We start from the raw sequence: 17,349 nt of genomic DNA, 5'->3' as shown, positions 1-17,349 counted from the left end.
TTCCTACTCCTCTCCTCATTCATCCCTGCTACTCCAGGAACTGAGGCAAACACCACCTGTGCTCCTGTCCCATTAACTAATCGACCCAGCACATTGAAGTCCTTTTTAATTAGCCTGGTACCTCTTTCATTAATGTCATCACTGCCAGCCTGGACCACCAGCAGTGGATAATAATCAGAGGGCCAGATTAGCTCAGGGAGTCTCCTACTAATATCCCTCACCCAGGCCCCGGGAAGGCAGCAGACTTCCCTAGGGGATGGGTCCGGTCGGCATATAGGGCCTTCCATTCCCCTCAGAAGGGAGTCACCTACTACAACTACCCTTCTTTTTTTCTTTATAGCTCTGGTTGTGATGCATCTAGTAGATGGGGTGCAACCAGGAGACCCTCCAGACAGATTCTCTTCTTGACTGCCCTCTGCCTGACTCTCTGGGTCCAGGGTCTCACACCTGTTCTTTAAAGGTACCCGGGGAGGTGATGGGGGTCAGGACGGGATTCTTTTACCTCTCCGGTTTCCATTCCCCCCCCCATCTACTTGGTTTGCTCTATCTGCCTGATGGCAGGAAGGGCAGGACTTCACTGTCTCCTGCTGGACTTCGTTTGGGGTGGAAAGGGTATGACTCCACCAGCCTATTTCCCTTTCACTCTCCCCAATACTTCTTAGCCTCTCTACTTCTTCCTTGAGCTCTGCCACTAAGCACAGCAAATCATTCACCTGCTCACATCGTACACAGGCGTCTCTCACACTGTCCTCTGGTACTAATGCCAGGCTCAGACACTCTATGCAGCCAGAGGCCTGAACAGCCACATCCTTCTAGGGGTTCTGTCTGGGTTAGCACACTACCCCTGATAGCAGCACCAGCAGCTTTTGCTCGTTTGTAAACCATTGCTGGGTCTAGTTGACTTGCAGGAAAAAACAAAGAAACCACAGCCACCCACCTACATCACAACCCACCAGAGAGAGCTGGGAGGGTGGCTGTGCCCTTCCTGCTTCCCCTGCCTGTGCGAACTGCCATGCCACGACCTCACTGACATGCCACATCCCTGTTTGCCCACTCCAGGTCACTTGCACTCCCTGGAGCAGTTTAAATCTCCAGGAAACTACCTTGGCTCCACCCCCTGGTCAACTGATTGTAGTCTCCCTGTAAGTGGGTTTAAATCTCTCAGGAAGACTACCTCCAAAGCTTAGTGAGTACATTTAAAGGCCTTAAATTGACTACAGGTGGACAGGTTTATGAAGACCTTTCAGCAGCAAATATCTCCTTCCAAAATGGGGAGACATTAGAGATACAAAGTTACACTGCTGTAAATTAAGAGAAACCTGAATTTTTAACCAAGTTCAATTCACATATATTAGAGAAGCCTGTAAAAGAAACTTTGTTCAAAAAGAAAGGGAAATAAATGGTTTAATAACCTTACTTTTTATCTCTGCATCTGGGCAGGGATTATCTTCCTATATACTTGTTTTCCTCATTCACTATTATCACTTCTCTGTGAGTTCTCCCCTTCACTTGGGAAGGAGCTGTCAGCTTTTCTGTGTTTGCATAGCATCCCACATGGTGGGATAAGTCCCCAGAGGCCACCAAAACAGGAAGAAATAGTTGACACAGTGATACCAGCCTTCCTAAAAGGCTAACAACTCTGTGATGGCCATTGGCTTCAATTGCCCAGAATCAGGTGCTTTGATCCAATTTTTGACAAATAGTTATATTTGCTGAAATTCATTTCATTCTAATACAGATGTTTTACATAGGTCAGAAGAATCATGCTTCAGAGATTCCTCTTTACTTATTAGTAAGATAGTATTAAGGTGACTGCCTTAAATGAGATGCATGTATGGACTGCATGGAAGCCAAATTCCATTCATATAAGGATTACTATAAAAGTAGACATACAGGAAAGAAAGAACTGCTCTGATTTTACCAACTTTTATTCAAACAACACAGACACTTAACTGAGCAAGCATTGTTATTAGCCTGGGAAAGCTACCACATCTTCCTTAGGGTCCACCTCATCTACTTTTGGAATGCCCAGTGTAGCAGTCCACATTTGCGCTAGTGACACAAGTTCCCCTTATACTCAGTGGGAAAACATAAGCATGCCCAAAGTACAGTTTCACCTACTTGAAATGCCTGTCTTATGATGAAATGAATGATGTCCCAAAAGGACCTGCTTCTCTTCACTGGCCAATTTTTCAGCATTGGCAGAAATTAGGTTCTGGAGCTGCGCAAGAGCAGATACACCTCACAACATCTCCTTTTTGCTCTCTGTGAGGAAGATGACAATGCTGGGAATGTCTTCTCTCTATAAAAGCTTATATTAGAAGGGAAGGAGGTTTCAGCCTAAAAGGCAAGGAAGAACCTAGGATAAAAGACAGAGCTAGATCCTAGACAGGAGAGGTGATTTTCTCTGTCCTTAGCTGCTAAGAAAGCAAAGAAATGAACTACATGAAAAGGTGCTCATCCCAGAGCAAAGGTGCTACTGGAGGTGCAATAAACATGCTAAAAAACATGTTACCAGTACCTTGGTACAGGGTCACTGATGACAGAGGGAGCTGAGGAAAATGCATTTTTCCAAACTGATGTCTCTCAAGTCTGCTAAACAGTAAATGGCACACCTGGAATTTCTGTGTAATATTATCATTGTATTTCATTGCTGCAAGAGACTTTCCTATCTCACAGTGACACCTCTGACGTCAAATGGTGACAGAACAGGGTTCTTCGCATGTACAAATTTCATATACAACTTGCTATTACTGCTCAAACCTAACAATAATTTATCCTTCTGTGTCCTGCAAATTCTGCAGGCAGCTGAAGATGCACTGAAATGAAATAACACTGTTAGTTCACTTACTGTCTTTCCAGTGAATGTTATTTCCTTTGCATATGTGATATAGCTGAAGATTTCAGGCATCCTCTTCAAATTATGCAACAAAATGTGTAGCACCAGATATTGTGTGAGAAGAAAAGAAACATTCTGTAAAACATTTTTTTTCTCATGAAAAAATACACTTCTAGTGTATTCCGTGGAGGAATGAGATTGGAGAAGTTATCACTCTTTCTGATCCTTAAAGCAAAACAATTTTCAGTAAACTGTTATGCCTTGAAATAATACTCGATTCTTTCAGCAAAATGATGGAGACAATCAAAATGTATTAAGAGTTTTACCTGTCTCCTCAGAAAAGGTTACAAAGTGAACAGCATTTTGTAAGGCTGGCTCTGTGGATGAGGGTATGGGCAATACCCTTACAGAAGGAACACAGACAAGGTTCTGCACATCGATTCACTCTTTGCTTGTTCACAGCTTACATTGCCTCACCATCACCTGCAGGCAAGGCAAAAGCACAGCAAATGATGGAACCTGTATCTAAGACGAGAAACCATTTGTGAGTGACTGGCAGGGAAGCCCTCTCTCTGTTAGACCCGAGTGATGCAGTCAGATCCCAAGGACTGGCCCAGTATAGGGGATGGATGTGGCTGACTCTCACCTCCTTCTCTTTGCATCCTGTGGGCATGGGGCTTCCTGCTCCCAGTATGGAGACTATCCCAAGAAGAATGATAAAGTAATTATTTGCTTCTTCAATGCACACTTCATTTCCCTTTTCTGAATCACAGTTCAAGCCCCTTTGAGGGGGGCAGCACAGTATTCTACCTACAGACAGTCCTAACTTTAAAACAAACTACATCAATACTGTATCATGGATAGGATTCAGTTTACATGCCGGATACATATGCAAGTATGTATGTACTTTGCAAAAAAGCACTGGAAGTTAATTAGTTTTTTAACTCATAGGCATATATTTCAATTATTTTTTTCTTAGGAGCTTGTTGCTTTTCAGTGCAGCAGTACCATACCCTACTGTGTCAACAGTAACAGATTACTTGGAGGTGTCCAGAATGCTCTGATAAGGCTCCAGTGCTGAGTGTGTCCTGAGGGCTCTCTCCTCCTGCCAAATCCTAGGGGAGATGCGGGTGCCTCAGCTCCTCAGAGGATTTGTTGTCCCATCATGCTTTGCAGTAGGGAGTCAGACTGGAATTGCAATTTAGTCCTTCAGTTCACTAGATAAAAGTCATCTCTATGCATAAGTCCTGTGCACCATCTAAGGTCCTCTTTTAGACCTGAAATTAGGATGTAAAATGGATATAAATGGCATAGAGATCTGACTTTGGTTGCCTGCAGAGGGGTGAATTTCACCTACTAGGAACAGCTACAGCCAGGTTTCCGAACCCACATGGAAGTGCTGAGAATTCGCACCATTTACTGGCTTGGCTGGGGAATGAAGATGTTCACAGGAAATGTTTGACACTTTTGCAGGAATTTGGCTTATTTTGCACTAGAGAACAGATATGCTATACCTGAATTTCTAAACTTGTTGTACTGGCATCAGAGTAACTAGAAACCACAAAATGCAGCATGAAAAAAAAAAGGGAGTAGACTATGTATAGATATATTTACATCTACATACATCTACATATAGAAGCTTCTGTTCACTGGGAATTCTATAAGCCACTGCCTGCAATAGCATCCATCCTCAAGAAATTCTAGACATGATTCTTAAGAGACTGAGGAGATGGGGTTGTGAGGTGAGCCCATCTGTGTCAGCACCTTATCCAGCCATTGCAACGGTCCATGCAGGTGGATCTCAATCCAGCAGGGTGTGCTTGTAACATCTTGGCGATGATACTCTGCTCCCCAGCCCTACAAAAGGACCAAAAAGTGAGCGGTTTTTTTAAGAAAACCAAAGCATTAAATCACAACTCCAGTGCTGACAGTCTAACACAACTACAGGTAGTCCACCACCCAAGTTCTCAAGATTTAATGCTTTGTCCTAGGGATAATTTTCTCTAGAAACTTTGCTACTTTTTGAGGTCATTGTTATCACAGTTACCTATGTAGTTACTCTATGGTATTAAATTAAAAATCTCTTCACACTTCCAAGTGCTGAAAACAACTGTCATGGAAAGGCCTGTTTCCAAGCTTGCTGCCTGCAAACAGCTCATGGGGAATGGTCCCTGCTATTTGCACCCCAGAGACATGCCCAGGAAAGTCTGGCAGACTGCTGTCTGGCACAGATAAAAAGCAGGCCAGGCTCTTTCATAACATTTTAACAGGAACTGGGTATGGTCCTGGGCACTGCTTCATGTATTGGTAAGGATGCATTCTATGAGTCTGAGACCTTAGAAGTTCTAGGTATTTATCTAAACCTCTGGAAACTTTCAGCAGTTCCTATGTACCGTACCTAGCCTATGTATAGATATTTTCCATAGGTTTTCTATCCTTGAACATGTCCTCTTTTCCCACAGGAGTTCCCAGCTGTCTGCTGTGGGAAGTCCTGCAGTAATTTCTCCAGCTCTTTTGGTGCGACAAGGGATACAGAGCATCTGACAGAAGATGGGGATGTGGTGCTGGTAGGGAGAAAAGAGAGCCAGGAGTCCCCATGCCTCAAGGGACAGGTTTAGGTTACAAAAGGTTTTTCACCCAGAGGGTGGTTGAGCAGTAGAACAGGCACCCCAGGGAAGTGGTCACAGCACCAAGCCTGTCTGAGTTCAAGAAGTGTTTGGACAACGCTTTCAGGCACATAGTATGATTCTCCTGTGAAGGGCCAGGAGTTGGACTTGATGGTCTTCATGGGTCCCTTCCAACTCAGCATATTCTATGATTCTATGATTCAAGCAGGCTCAGTGTCTGCTCCCTAAGCAGGCAGCCTGATTTCACAGCAACGCGAGGCCTCCGAGTCACAGCCCAAAGTCTTGCAGCTCACCAGCTGTCTCACTGGCAGAACTGAACTGGGATTTCCACAGGGCAATGTGTAAAACATGGTCCCACTACAGGATGAGGATCTTCATTTGTGGGATGCTGATCAGACACTGAGTCTTACCTATCACTATGCTAGTCATGCAGGTTGGTATTCTTGTCATGGAAAAAGGATGTGGAAATATATTAAGAATGATGCCTGCTAAAGGCACTTAAATTGTAGACTGCTGAATAACTCCGACAAGTGAAGCTGCTAGAGCCCACTTCTTTAGATGTTCAGCTGCAAAATTAAGATCAACACTGAAACAGGATGCCATAAGTGGTCTGGATAAAATCCATTGCTACTAAATGATGAAAAGGGGAAAGAAAGCAGAAGAGTAAAATATGGACCCACAAAAGCCCAGAGTACTTCTAAACAGGCATTTTTCTGAACTGAAGACCATTTATCAAGCTAGAAAGGGCCTGTGTTCACAGGACCTCAGATTGATGTTCTGTAAATGTTTGCATAAAATGCCAGCGCCGTCACACTAATGAGATGATGAAGTTGCAAGTACTCAGGTGCAATGAAGATACACAGCCAGAAGGGCATCAGAGGAGCCGATGCACCTCTGCTGACTGGCAGAATGGAAAAGCCAGAGGAATGGTAATTGCAGGTAGAAAGTACAACCTGCCAGATTTGGGGGAGTCTGGCAGCGCATGCAGGCGCCTGGCCATCTCCCTCTGCTGGCAACTCCCAAACACTCCCAGTGATGCTGTCTCTGGCTGGAGCCCTGCCAGGGGAAACAGTAGGAGGACAAGGCCCCTGTGGCCCCTTGTATATCACTCTAGGGTCGCAGGTAGCCTCCTTTATCCCCACAGTCAAAATGAACTCGGACTCTCTTAATGAGGGAATAAGATGAGTACAACTTGCAAAGCTGTGACGGTGTTTTGCACAGATGGTAGGAAGAGGATACTAGTACCCCCATAGGGTCCTGCTGCTCCTGCCAGCCCTTCCTGCCTCTTGTGGGCAACAGCTCTCTCCAGCCCAGGCTCCAGCCATGTCCCAGAGTACTGAGTTACCTCATGCCATGGAACACAGTCGAGTCTGCTGGGTCTTCCCCTTATGTGAAGGGGGAAATATGTGAGGGGTTGTGCTGGGTTCGGACCTCAGCTTGGAGAAACTCTCCATCTCTACCCTTTGCGCTTCGGCTGCCTCAGCTGTGGAGAGGGGCCAACGCCATTCTGCTTTGGTTATCAGAAGTGCTCAATGGATGGAAACTGCTCTCACTGATGGTACATCCACAACTGAGCTCCTAGCTGCTCTGTGGGCACACAAAGGGCATCAGAGGGGACAAGACATTTACCTCCCTCTGTCCCATGTCCTGCCTCCAGAAGACAACACAGTCCTGGCAAGTTTCTCATGTCTTGGTCCCTCCCCATCGCTGTCTCCCAGCTGGTAGCTCAAGCATTGGTGGGGTAGGAGACAGGGTCTCCAGCCCTTTAGCTGTGCTCATCCTGTGGGTTGTAGGTGACCAGCAGCATCTGGACATGAATCAGGGGAGAAGCCACAGCATCGCCCTGCACCTGGGGGCTCTCTTGGGGTGTGGCTCTGACAGATAACATGCCCCTATCTGCAACTGCATACCCAACATCCAGCAGCACTCCTGACCTCAGACTGAACACACAGGGGCTCACACCTTGGGAGAGAAATACTTTGAGAAGACTGAGTACAGGAAAAGGTATTTGTAGGCCAGGAACAAAGAACCTAGATGAGATTTGCATAGCAATTTTTCAAAGGTCATGGGAAAGGTTTCAAAAGAACTCCCTGCACTGGTCTTCTGGTGCCTGAGGCACTATAGTAGCTGCTATGGTTTGAACAAAGCAAGGTGATAATATGGCAGCAGCAATATAGAGTGCATCAACATCACCATTTTTGCTGCCGTGCTGAGCATGGAGGCAGATAACACATCAAAGAGACTGTCCCCAAGTTGCTGAGATAATGAAAATATTGCATAACTGGCTACACTGCCTTTACAAACAACATGCCCATTCATGTCTTCCATTAATTAAAGAAAATGTTTGTTAAGTTTCTTGCTTTCCTTTTTCCCCCTAATGTTTGTGTGTGAACAAGATGTCAGTTCCTTCACAAGAACAAAGCAGCAGCATGGTGATGGGCATGGAGATTTTGGCTTGGACTCCTGAGAGAAGTTACAGAGCACTCTTAATACTCTCAGAGACTTAAGGAAATGGGTCCCCAAGGATGGCTTGAAAAAGTCAGAAAGATATGTGGGGCTCAACTCATCTGCTCTGTAGAACGTAAGGTAACTGGGCTCAAGCCTCAAGCAATTTTTCAGTATCTTAGAATTCAATCATCTTGGTTCAGTCATTTGTATAGAAACAAATCTGCAAGACGAAGGCACATACACAAGCCATTTTTATGATACCTAGCAGGACCAACTGGCTTCTAATGGTGCAGCTCCTCTATTTTGCAGGCTGAACATTGCTGCCAGCTCTCCCCAGCAGCACTATAGCAAGTCAGTCTAGCATATCTGCAAACAATCTTTACATACCCACCATTCTTTGGGTTTTCGATGCTACAACAGGCACTTAAGTAAATTCTAAGTGCTAAAAGGAGTCAAGAGATCTCATTCTGGTGAGAAGGCCATTCAGAAAATTTGAGAAACTCCCACAAAGACTGATAGATATCACACAGAGCAGTCAGACTGTGAAGTTCAGATATGAAAGACATCAAAACAGTAATGGCTTTGGTGGCCTCCTGTTTCTTCCAAGTAACAGAGAGAAGGTCAGATATTCTTCTGGGTTTTCTATTCTGCTTGCAAGAAGCCCTTCTGATCATGTGGCTGGCCAGAGGGAACGTCATCAGAAATTATGACAGTCTTTAGCCAGGGATCAGGCAGATGGCAAACAACAACTCCCTGCAAGCTAAGTGGGAGATGAAGAAGGATCCAGTGTTTCTTGACTGAGACCATATATATCAGCCTATAGTACTGGTGAGACTGTAAATTAGCCTAGAGACATAAGGACATTCTTTTCAGACCTATGGCTCTATTAAACTCTATTGCAAACCAGTAACAATATGAGAGATCACAACTGCCTAAGACATTTACATTTTACTAAGCCCCAAGTTGAGCTTTTTGTGCAATCAATGGGGGAACTCCACCATGCATTCTCTGCCTATTTTCCACAGAGAGCCTATGGAATACCCAAATTTTGGAATCTAAGAAATTTCCAGGTTGACCTCAAAACTAATGATTGTAAGCACCTAGAAGTTTAAGGCAATACTGGAAAAGAGGCAGTCTGAATTGCTTCAGAAAGGATTTGATGGGAGCTAGAAAGTAATGGGATTTGCCTTTTCAGAAATGCAAGAGAAAACAAAGAATCCTTACTTTAACAAAGCTCATTCGAATAGTACACATCTTGGTCAGCTCATACACCACTTCAAAACCATGATTGACTGACTGGGCAAGCAGCTGGGCGAAGAGCTGGTTGTTGAAGATCTTGAGGCTGCAGCCACTGGGGATCTTGCAGACAGTGGCTGGGTGGAAACCATGCTGGTAGTTACAGTTGCGGCTTTGCACAAAAATACTGCTGTCACTGACACATTCAGCATAAACTTCCCCGCCAACGTAGTAAAGATGAACACCTTGAAAAAGAAAATGTAATGTGTATCATTTCTCCATTGTTCACAACACACTTTATACCAATAATTTTGTCTTTTATCTTGGCATACAAACCCAGGATCATTCCAGATACCTGGTACCTTTTAGAAGACAGTAAAATGTGTGCATATCTACGTATTGTACAAGGGGCCACCAACATTAAGAGGAAAATGTCATAAACACTATTTTGAGGTACTGGTCTAGAAGAAGAAAGTCTTGGAAGGTGGTATTTTTCTTCATTTCTCAGTGAAACTTGGTTTACTTCTTCTACCCAATAGCACAGTATTTTATGATAGGACACACATACATAAGTATCAAACACATGTCAAGCATATACAAAGCATGAATCAAAACTATCCAAGAACTGAAAAATCAGCATTACATTACACATCGAAGTGTATTTTCTCTGTTGAGAACATGCACGCTGACCAAGACCCACTTCACTGCACGTTGGCATTTTACTACAGGATCCTACATCATACAGTTAAAACACAGCATAGTGTGTACTTAAAATAGCTTTTCTGTATTTTGCTTTATCCGCCACATCAGAACCGAGTATTTGCATTTACATGATGTGACTGACTCATCAGATCCTGTTCCAAGTGACCTTTAGCAAGAAAAGGACTCATTTTATTCTGAACTTTCCAGTGCCCAGGTGACTTACCAACACTAACCTTCAAATTTTGACTGTGCCTTGGGGAAATGAAGGTGGAAGCACTTCTATCCATTCAAATACTTTGATCCCCTCAGGATATCTGCTTGCATGAAAATATACCTAAATTGGTGTGAGAATTTATCTTAGCCTAATTCAGCAACCTTAAAGTTAGGGATCTTGTGTAAGCTAATTTTGTAGACACCTTCCCTAGCTGATAGATGATGAGAGGCACTGTGACCAGATGATTCATTGCATCCGCTACAGAGTGCAGGCTTACAGCCAGTTTAACCCCATGGAAGTCTGTGCAGGTGCTGAAAAGACTCTCCCATTCCCCACCCCTGCTGTTTCTTCTCACACCTGCTTTCATGCTGGCAGCAATGGCTGAGGATTGGGAACCAGCTAATAAACTTCAAACCAAACTAAACCAAACCAAACCAAATTTATTTGCAGTGAGAACATCATCAGTGCAAGCGTGGCAATGGGGACTCAGCCTGCTTAAACGCGAGCACGAAGCCACATCCTGAAAGGGGACAAGTCATCCTGTGAAAATGCCCAGACAGTCACCTTTCCCATGGCTGGATTAGGGGAAATGAACCCCTCCCATGGTCAAGAGAGGTGGAAGAACTCAGTTCTTTGTTCTCATAAAAACCACCACTAAATAAAAGTAAAATCCTCCTCTCTGTTCCCAGGTATGGTATTCAAACACTTACATACAAATGTACATTTTCACAGAGCCTCAGTGGACTGCCTCCAAAGCTAGTGATAACTATGCTTTAATAATGCAGTTGAAATTACTTTTAGTCCTGGTGTCTTTCATAAAAAGACTGGTTACATATTCCCAGTCTGTTCATCATTCTGTGGTCATAACAACAAGGGGTAGCAGCACATCCTTAGGACAAAACCACCCTCTAAACAGAAGTGGGAAAGGCTCAGGGAAAAGCAGGTTGAGTGGGAAAGGAATGTGGGAAAAATAAGTTCTCCCACAGTTTTCCAGGGTGACTCAGACAGGAACCTTTATGTCTGTCTTCAAGCCATCACTTGACTTCTATGCACCCACAAGATCTCAAATGAGATGCGAGTGGCAGAGGTGTGGCTTGAAATACACACTGATGCTGCTACTGGGAACACAAGCAAGGGGACAGCTCCATTCCACCAGTCCTCAGGTCCGCTCTGACTACGCCAGACACTGTGGGGTGCTGCACACTGTGACTGCTATTACTTGACCTACTCTCCTTTCCTTACCTTGGAAATGCATAAAAGGGAAGGACTGAAAACAGGAAGGACCTTGATGGTGTCCGTATAATTTTCTGAAATAATCAGATAGAGTGAGAACAGAGGGTAAGGAGAGAAGAATAAGGACATAAAAATTCACCACATTTCAAATCTTCAAGTGTGGCTACTGATTTAGGGTCACCACACTTTGTGGTACTAAGGTGAAAAATTTTTAAGGCTGAGTTTTTGAAGTATATTGAGTAACCCATTTTCTGAGAAAAATTAATTCTTTCAAAGGCATTGCCCAACCTGTCTGCTATAGTAACAAAACCACCATTAGTCCCAAAAGCAGATACTACAAATTGCTTTTTCCTTGTGGACTTTTTAAAAGCAGTAAATACAGCAGTAATGAAATATCAGTATGCATTTCTATTCTTCTAGTACTCATTCATCAGAGGAAAGCACCCTCAAGGAAACCAAGCTGCTAGATACATATTTGTAGAAGACCAAATCAATGGGCCATATGTTTTAGTGGGATTTCATTGCTCCATGCAGAAGCTGGAAATTCAGCAGTCTCCAAGCATCCACATCTTCTTGACACTGATCAAAAGTCCCTCTTTTGTCCTTGAAGTCTGACTGCTGAAACAGGTCCAATTGCTAGTAGATGTTGCATTGTGTTCTGGATTGTTTTTACCTTTGATGTGGTATTTCCAGGAAACCGTTTCACGCTGATACACTAGATGACAATTCAATCACATATCCTTATCCTACTGAGCTAATCTTGTTTACTCACTCTTTTTTCTCCCCTGTTAACATGTGACAATTGTATCCATTTCAGTACCTTTCATCTGTCCATCATGCCTTTGAACTACACATTTTGGAGCTGCTCTGTGCTCTTCTGCAGGCCTGGACTGGTGCCACTTATACTCCACTTGTAAATGTTTTTTTAAGATTTACATGAACAGGCAAGAACGGTAAAATCACGGATCTCTGATACACTAAACTCCTTTCTGGGCAACCTGCTCCCTTCCTTTGGGCAGATTCCTAGTGTAGGACTTTAAAGGACTTTTAAGCAATGAAGACAGATCTTCAAATTTAAATGGATGAAGACCATTACCATTTCCCTAATTTTATTTTTGTTCTGTCTCTTCCTCTTTTGGGGCAGAAAGTCACAGGATGTAACATCCTCAAATGACAGCTGGAATCTTTTGTCATTCTTTTAGGGCCAGGCTCATCTTACATCTACATCCCTCTGACAACTTACACTGATAGGGAAGCTTTGCTTTATTTACTAAGTTAGAACTAGATGTACAACACATTTGTACCTGTCACAATGAACCACTATGACAGACACTTGTAGCATCACACTGGCTTCACACAGTGCATCTGCAACACAAGTGCCTTCCCTGCCAGAGAAAAGTGCAAGAGCAAAGCACAACATCTCCTGCACCAGCCTTCAGGTTCACTGCTGTTTGCAAAAACTGTATCACATTTGTCTCAGAGCTTCCTTGTATTCAGTCATTCAACACTAGACTATCAAGAGCCAATTAAAATATTGCTCTAGGCCTGGGAAATAAGGTGAGGTTGACAAGATAATAGCAGTGGAACAATTAGAGTTAATTAGCCCAGTGGGAAATACATTCCCAGGTAGCTACTGGTTCGAGGCTGGGTTGGCAAGATAATGAGTCTAGACTGGATATACCAGAACATGAAAAGCTTCATCTGCATGGAGAAGTGGCTGGCACAGGGCTTCTGACTCACCATCACAAACAACAGTAAGTTCTGCGAGAATATCAAGCCCTACACAGCCCCAGTGAGCTGAGACAGATTGTGTGTGGTCACGCATGTCCAGATGTGGTCTCTCACCGGCAGCATATGATTCTGCACACTGTACACCAAAAGTGGAGTATACAAAGAGAACCACTGGTGGGAGAATCGAAGCCTTAGTTTTACTGGTGAAAAGTCGGCAAAGCAGGGAATCAGACTGGTGGTGGCAGCAAGTGGCGGCGGGGGGGGGGGGGGGGGGGGAGCTACAAAGACAACTCTGGTAGAGTTCTTCGGCTAAGTAACTCAACTACTAAGTGTTTCATCCATCTCCCTTTGTTATTTGGTGGGAGGAGAATCAGCCCTCAGGCACCAGCAATTATCCTTGTAGTGGCATTTCAATGGCGATATTCCCAGTTGCCAGAAGCTCTAATAAATAAAATGAAAATACATACTGCTAAATCAGAACACATAACTATAAACAACATTTTTCTCTTCGCTGGCCAAGTAAATAGCTTTTGTAAGCAGTTACTCTGCTGATTGTTATCCAGTCAGAAAAGAATCAGCTGCTTTTCTTCTATTTCAGAATAATCTCAGAGCTTTTATTTTAAGACAAGCACATTTGACAAATCAGATAGGTTTGTGGATCTTTTGAGTTCTGAATATTCCTGAGGAGAAGGGATTTCCTCTTACCTTTTCCTATGTGTCTCCTGGTGTTTTCTATAGTAGAGTTGCGGTTTACATTTGACAGCAGACCCAGGCAGAACCTGTTTTTGTTATTTGAGGGATCTGTAAATCCATCTATAAGGATGCTTCGAGAGGAAGCCTGGAAAGTCTCCCCTACGCGGTTGTTGAGTTCATAGTAGGCAACTGAGCACCAGTGTTGGGGTTCCTCATAACAAACAGGCCGAAAGTCTGTAGGAGATAAAAGTCAGTCAGCTGCTCAGGTCTCAGTAATATTTTTAAACAATCCTTCTCTGTTTTCTGTCTTCTCTCCCATTCTCAGTCCCCCATCTCTTCATCTAAACAGTCACTTATGTCATGCTTTATCTCAACAGCAGCTTCCCTTGCTTAACTTTTTTAATGAAGTCCTAAACTTGCAAAAGTTTATGCACCAGCTTAACTCTAACACACTGATATTCCTTGCTGAACTGGGGCCCAAATTATACACTGAAAATAGTAAGGGATACATCTGCTCTACACACCAGCAGGAGCCAGGGATGACAGATGGGCTCAAAGTAAGTCAAAACTAAGGCAAGCCTTCAGCCTAATAACAAACTCTGTAGTTTAGAAGTAATAAATCATTACCCCCACCTCCCACCCCCACCCCCAATTTTTAGATGCTTTCAGGCTTTCTGCTTCCATGTGGGATCGTAAGTAGAAATGTCAGCAAGGTCATTTCTTTTGGATCTACCCATGCCCAGGTTTTCTAAGTCAGAGACAGACTGAAAAATGTAACAGAATCTCTGAGCCTCATTTTTCCTACAGAAATTAGAAGGAAACCTTATCCTGCCTGCTCACCACAGGCATGTAAGCCTGCCTGCCCCCAGAGCCTCTGTGCATAACCTCTAATAAACTCCTAACTAATATTCACTAGGATAGTGATCAGGGTGGTAAACTATGATAAAGAGATTAAAGTAGTTTGACAATTTATTTAAAAGTATTGGTGTCTGATAACTTATTATTATCTGGGCATTCTGTGTAATTAGGACTATCCCCCTCATCTTCCTTCTGCTCCAGTTCCATGCTACATACAGCCTTCTCATTTTTTCAGAAGAACTGGCAGTAGTTTTTTAATGTGCATGTGTGCGCGCAGTGTTCAGTCTTCATTCTATAAACTACATTTCTTTAAGAATACAATATGATGGACTAAAAGAACAATGGTGATTTTTCCTTTGCAGTAGCAGGAAGCCAAAGTAAAACCCAGCAGAGGAACTCCATTTGCCCTTGGTACTCTGCAGCAATGGGCTTTGAATAGTGGAGGCATTAGTTGCCAGTACTAGTGCAAAGGTAGCAGGGACCATGATGGAGATGACATCAAGTCATTTTGAGGGGTGCAAGGAGGATCCCAGACCCTTCTTCTCTGACCATCCATGCCCTCTCCCACTAAAGCATTCTCATAAGAGGACAGAGGTTGGTCTTCTGTAAAAATCTCTTTGTACTTAACTAGAACGTGTCCTTTTCTTTTCTAGCCAGCCAGTAATGTAGCATTTATACAAAGATGGTAGCAGAAAGGTTCCTACCACAAGACTTTAAAGTACTTGAAACCCAGAGCTGAAGGTGGTAAAAAAAAATGAGTTCTGATATTGATAATGCTTTTGTGTGTTATACTGCTCCACCATGCTTGATTTGATATATTTATCTTTATGATGTAGGTAACAGTGCTTGCTTTCATTAACAGCTTTTAAATGTAATAGTACATGGATACAAATAAACTACATAAAGTAGTTAAAAGTACAAAAGTAAAGCAATACTAGTACAGTAGTTAACTACATAAAGTAGTTAAAGTACAAAAATACAAATAAAAATACAAAATACAGAGTCTAAACTCTGTAACTTTGCACATAATATATAGTATTCTTACATCAACCTATTCTGTTAGGTAATGGATGGGTCTAGCACAGAGCCTTACTGCAAAACTGCCTGAAACCTATTATTACACATCACTGAACCCTTTTGTTCAAATGACAATTCTTTTTTTTAACAGTTTTTATGTAAAAAATAGTACAAATGGTTATTTACTTTCAGGTTCTCCATCGGCAGATTTACCTCCATTGGGCAAAGACAGCACTAGTTGACTTTCAGCTATTGCATCCATTGACCGTCCATTGTGCATTCCTGCAGGTTCTCTTGTGTGGTAGGGCGGAGGTGGAGTTTCCACTGCAAGAAAGACATAGAGGGAAGGGAAGGGAGGGAACGGAAGGAGGGAGGGAAGGGAAGGGGACGGAAGGGAAGGGAGAGGGAGGGAGAGAGAGAGAGAGACAGACAGAGAGAGAAAGGGAGGGAGGGAGGGAAGGAAAGCAAAGAAAGAAAGCAAGAAAGCAAAGAAAGAAAGAAAGAAAGAAAAAGAAAGCAAGAAAGAAAGAAAGAGAAAAAAAGAAAGAAAGAAGTCTAAATCAGTATGTTGGTAAATTCCTTATTGGCTTTTCCTGGTGAATATTATACCTCTTTGGCATTGTTTAGCTAGAGAAGGGCTGGAAACAGCACAAATCTGAACCTGACCTCCCTTCAGTCTCTAGATTAAGACCATTGTGTGTTCAGAGAAGATGGGAAGGAAGGGCTGTCATGTTGGACACGCAGCACTTGAGAGAGGGACAGTCACAACAGTGCCTCAGGCCTAAACCCGTGCCAAGTTCTCTCTTAATACCAGTTGTTACCCTACAAAAGTAATGAAGTTTGATCCTTCAGTTCCAGACTTCTCTTATGAATTTAAAACTTAAGGAGATGATTTAAGAGCAGAAGCTAACTTTAAATGATTCTCTGGGAGAAAGCTCTCTTCACAGTCTAATAAAAAAAGCCTATGGAAAGCATTTACATTCTAAAATCAGACTTGGCAAATCTCCCTCCAGATTTATTTTTTTTACCTCTGTCCTACAAGGGAAGTCTGTCCTCTCCTGGTTTGTTCAGTCTCCCGTCAAAGAGCAATGATGTGTTGAAAACATTAGGAGAAAAAGTATCAACTCACAACCTGCCCGGCTTGTGATTTGTTCCATTTCCAGCAACATTAGCTAGAAAATAGGTTGCTCTATAGGAGGGATTCTCAAGAAAGACAGAAGGTTTCAAAAAGCCAAAGAAAAAAGGTCTTAATTTTCAAGTTAAAAAATGTCAACATTCACTGCATAAGCACTCAAAGCATGTAGCTTTGTTCATTTGAACAGAAACTCTGTGATCTTATGTGCTAATTATAGCCATATACAAGCTTGTAGGACTATGGATCTCTTTAAGCACTGTTTAATTTGGTTCCAGTTTGAAATTCCCTGTTGTGTTTGGGGTCTGTTGGCTGGCCCTCAAAACAGAGCAACTTCATCTGGAGGTGGATGACTGTGAACTGTCTCATAAGACAACCATTGAATCTTCCAAGTAAGTACTGAACAGGAACGTAATTTTACTTAAGCACTGTTGAGGATTTAGGAATTTCATACACCACATGATATTTCTAACATATAGATGACATAAGCCTCCCATATAAAATACAACAAGCTAGAATGATAAAACAAAACCAAGAAATAGTGGAAGAGAAAACAAGTCACAGAAAGGAATATAATCACACCATCATCATGACTAGGCTTCGCGAACGAAGATTTGGG

At 42.9% G+C, this 17,349-nt stretch overlaps 1 protein-coding gene across 3 annotated transcripts in view; it reads right to left on the bottom strand.

Moving 5' to 3' along the window:
• Positions 1-578: 578 nt before the first annotated feature.
• The window catches only part of SMAD9 (SMAD family member 9), a 40,844-nt gene continuing 24,073 nt past the window's right edge, over positions 579-17,349 (bottom strand). For 2 of the 3 annotated variants that reach the window (XM_027677726.1, XM_027677727.1), the window contains exons 4-7: positions 15,785-15,922; positions 13,736-13,957; positions 9,139-9,395; positions 579-4,696 (exon numbers count right to left, since the gene is read on the bottom strand). In XM_027677726.1, the coding sequence (XP_027533527.1) occupies positions 4,553-4,696; positions 9,139-9,395; positions 13,736-13,957; positions 15,785-15,922 (761 nt within the window). In that variant the 3' untranslated portion in view covers positions 579-4,552. The remainder of the gene's footprint in view (positions 4,697-9,138; positions 9,396-13,735; positions 13,958-15,784; positions 15,923-17,349) is intronic. The other variant, XM_027677728.1, reaches the window with a different exon arrangement.

The sequence above is a fragment of the Neopelma chrysocephalum genome, unplaced genomic scaffold (genome assembly GCF_003984885.1).
Source record: "Neopelma chrysocephalum unplaced genomic scaffold, ASM398488v2 Primary Assembly neopelma1_43, whole genome shotgun sequence".
Classification (NCBI taxonomy): domain Eukaryota; kingdom Metazoa; phylum Chordata; class Aves; order Passeriformes; family Pipridae; genus Neopelma; species Neopelma chrysocephalum.
Note: the sequence above shows the minus strand (reverse complement) of the source record. Positions and strands in the feature narration are given on the sequence as shown.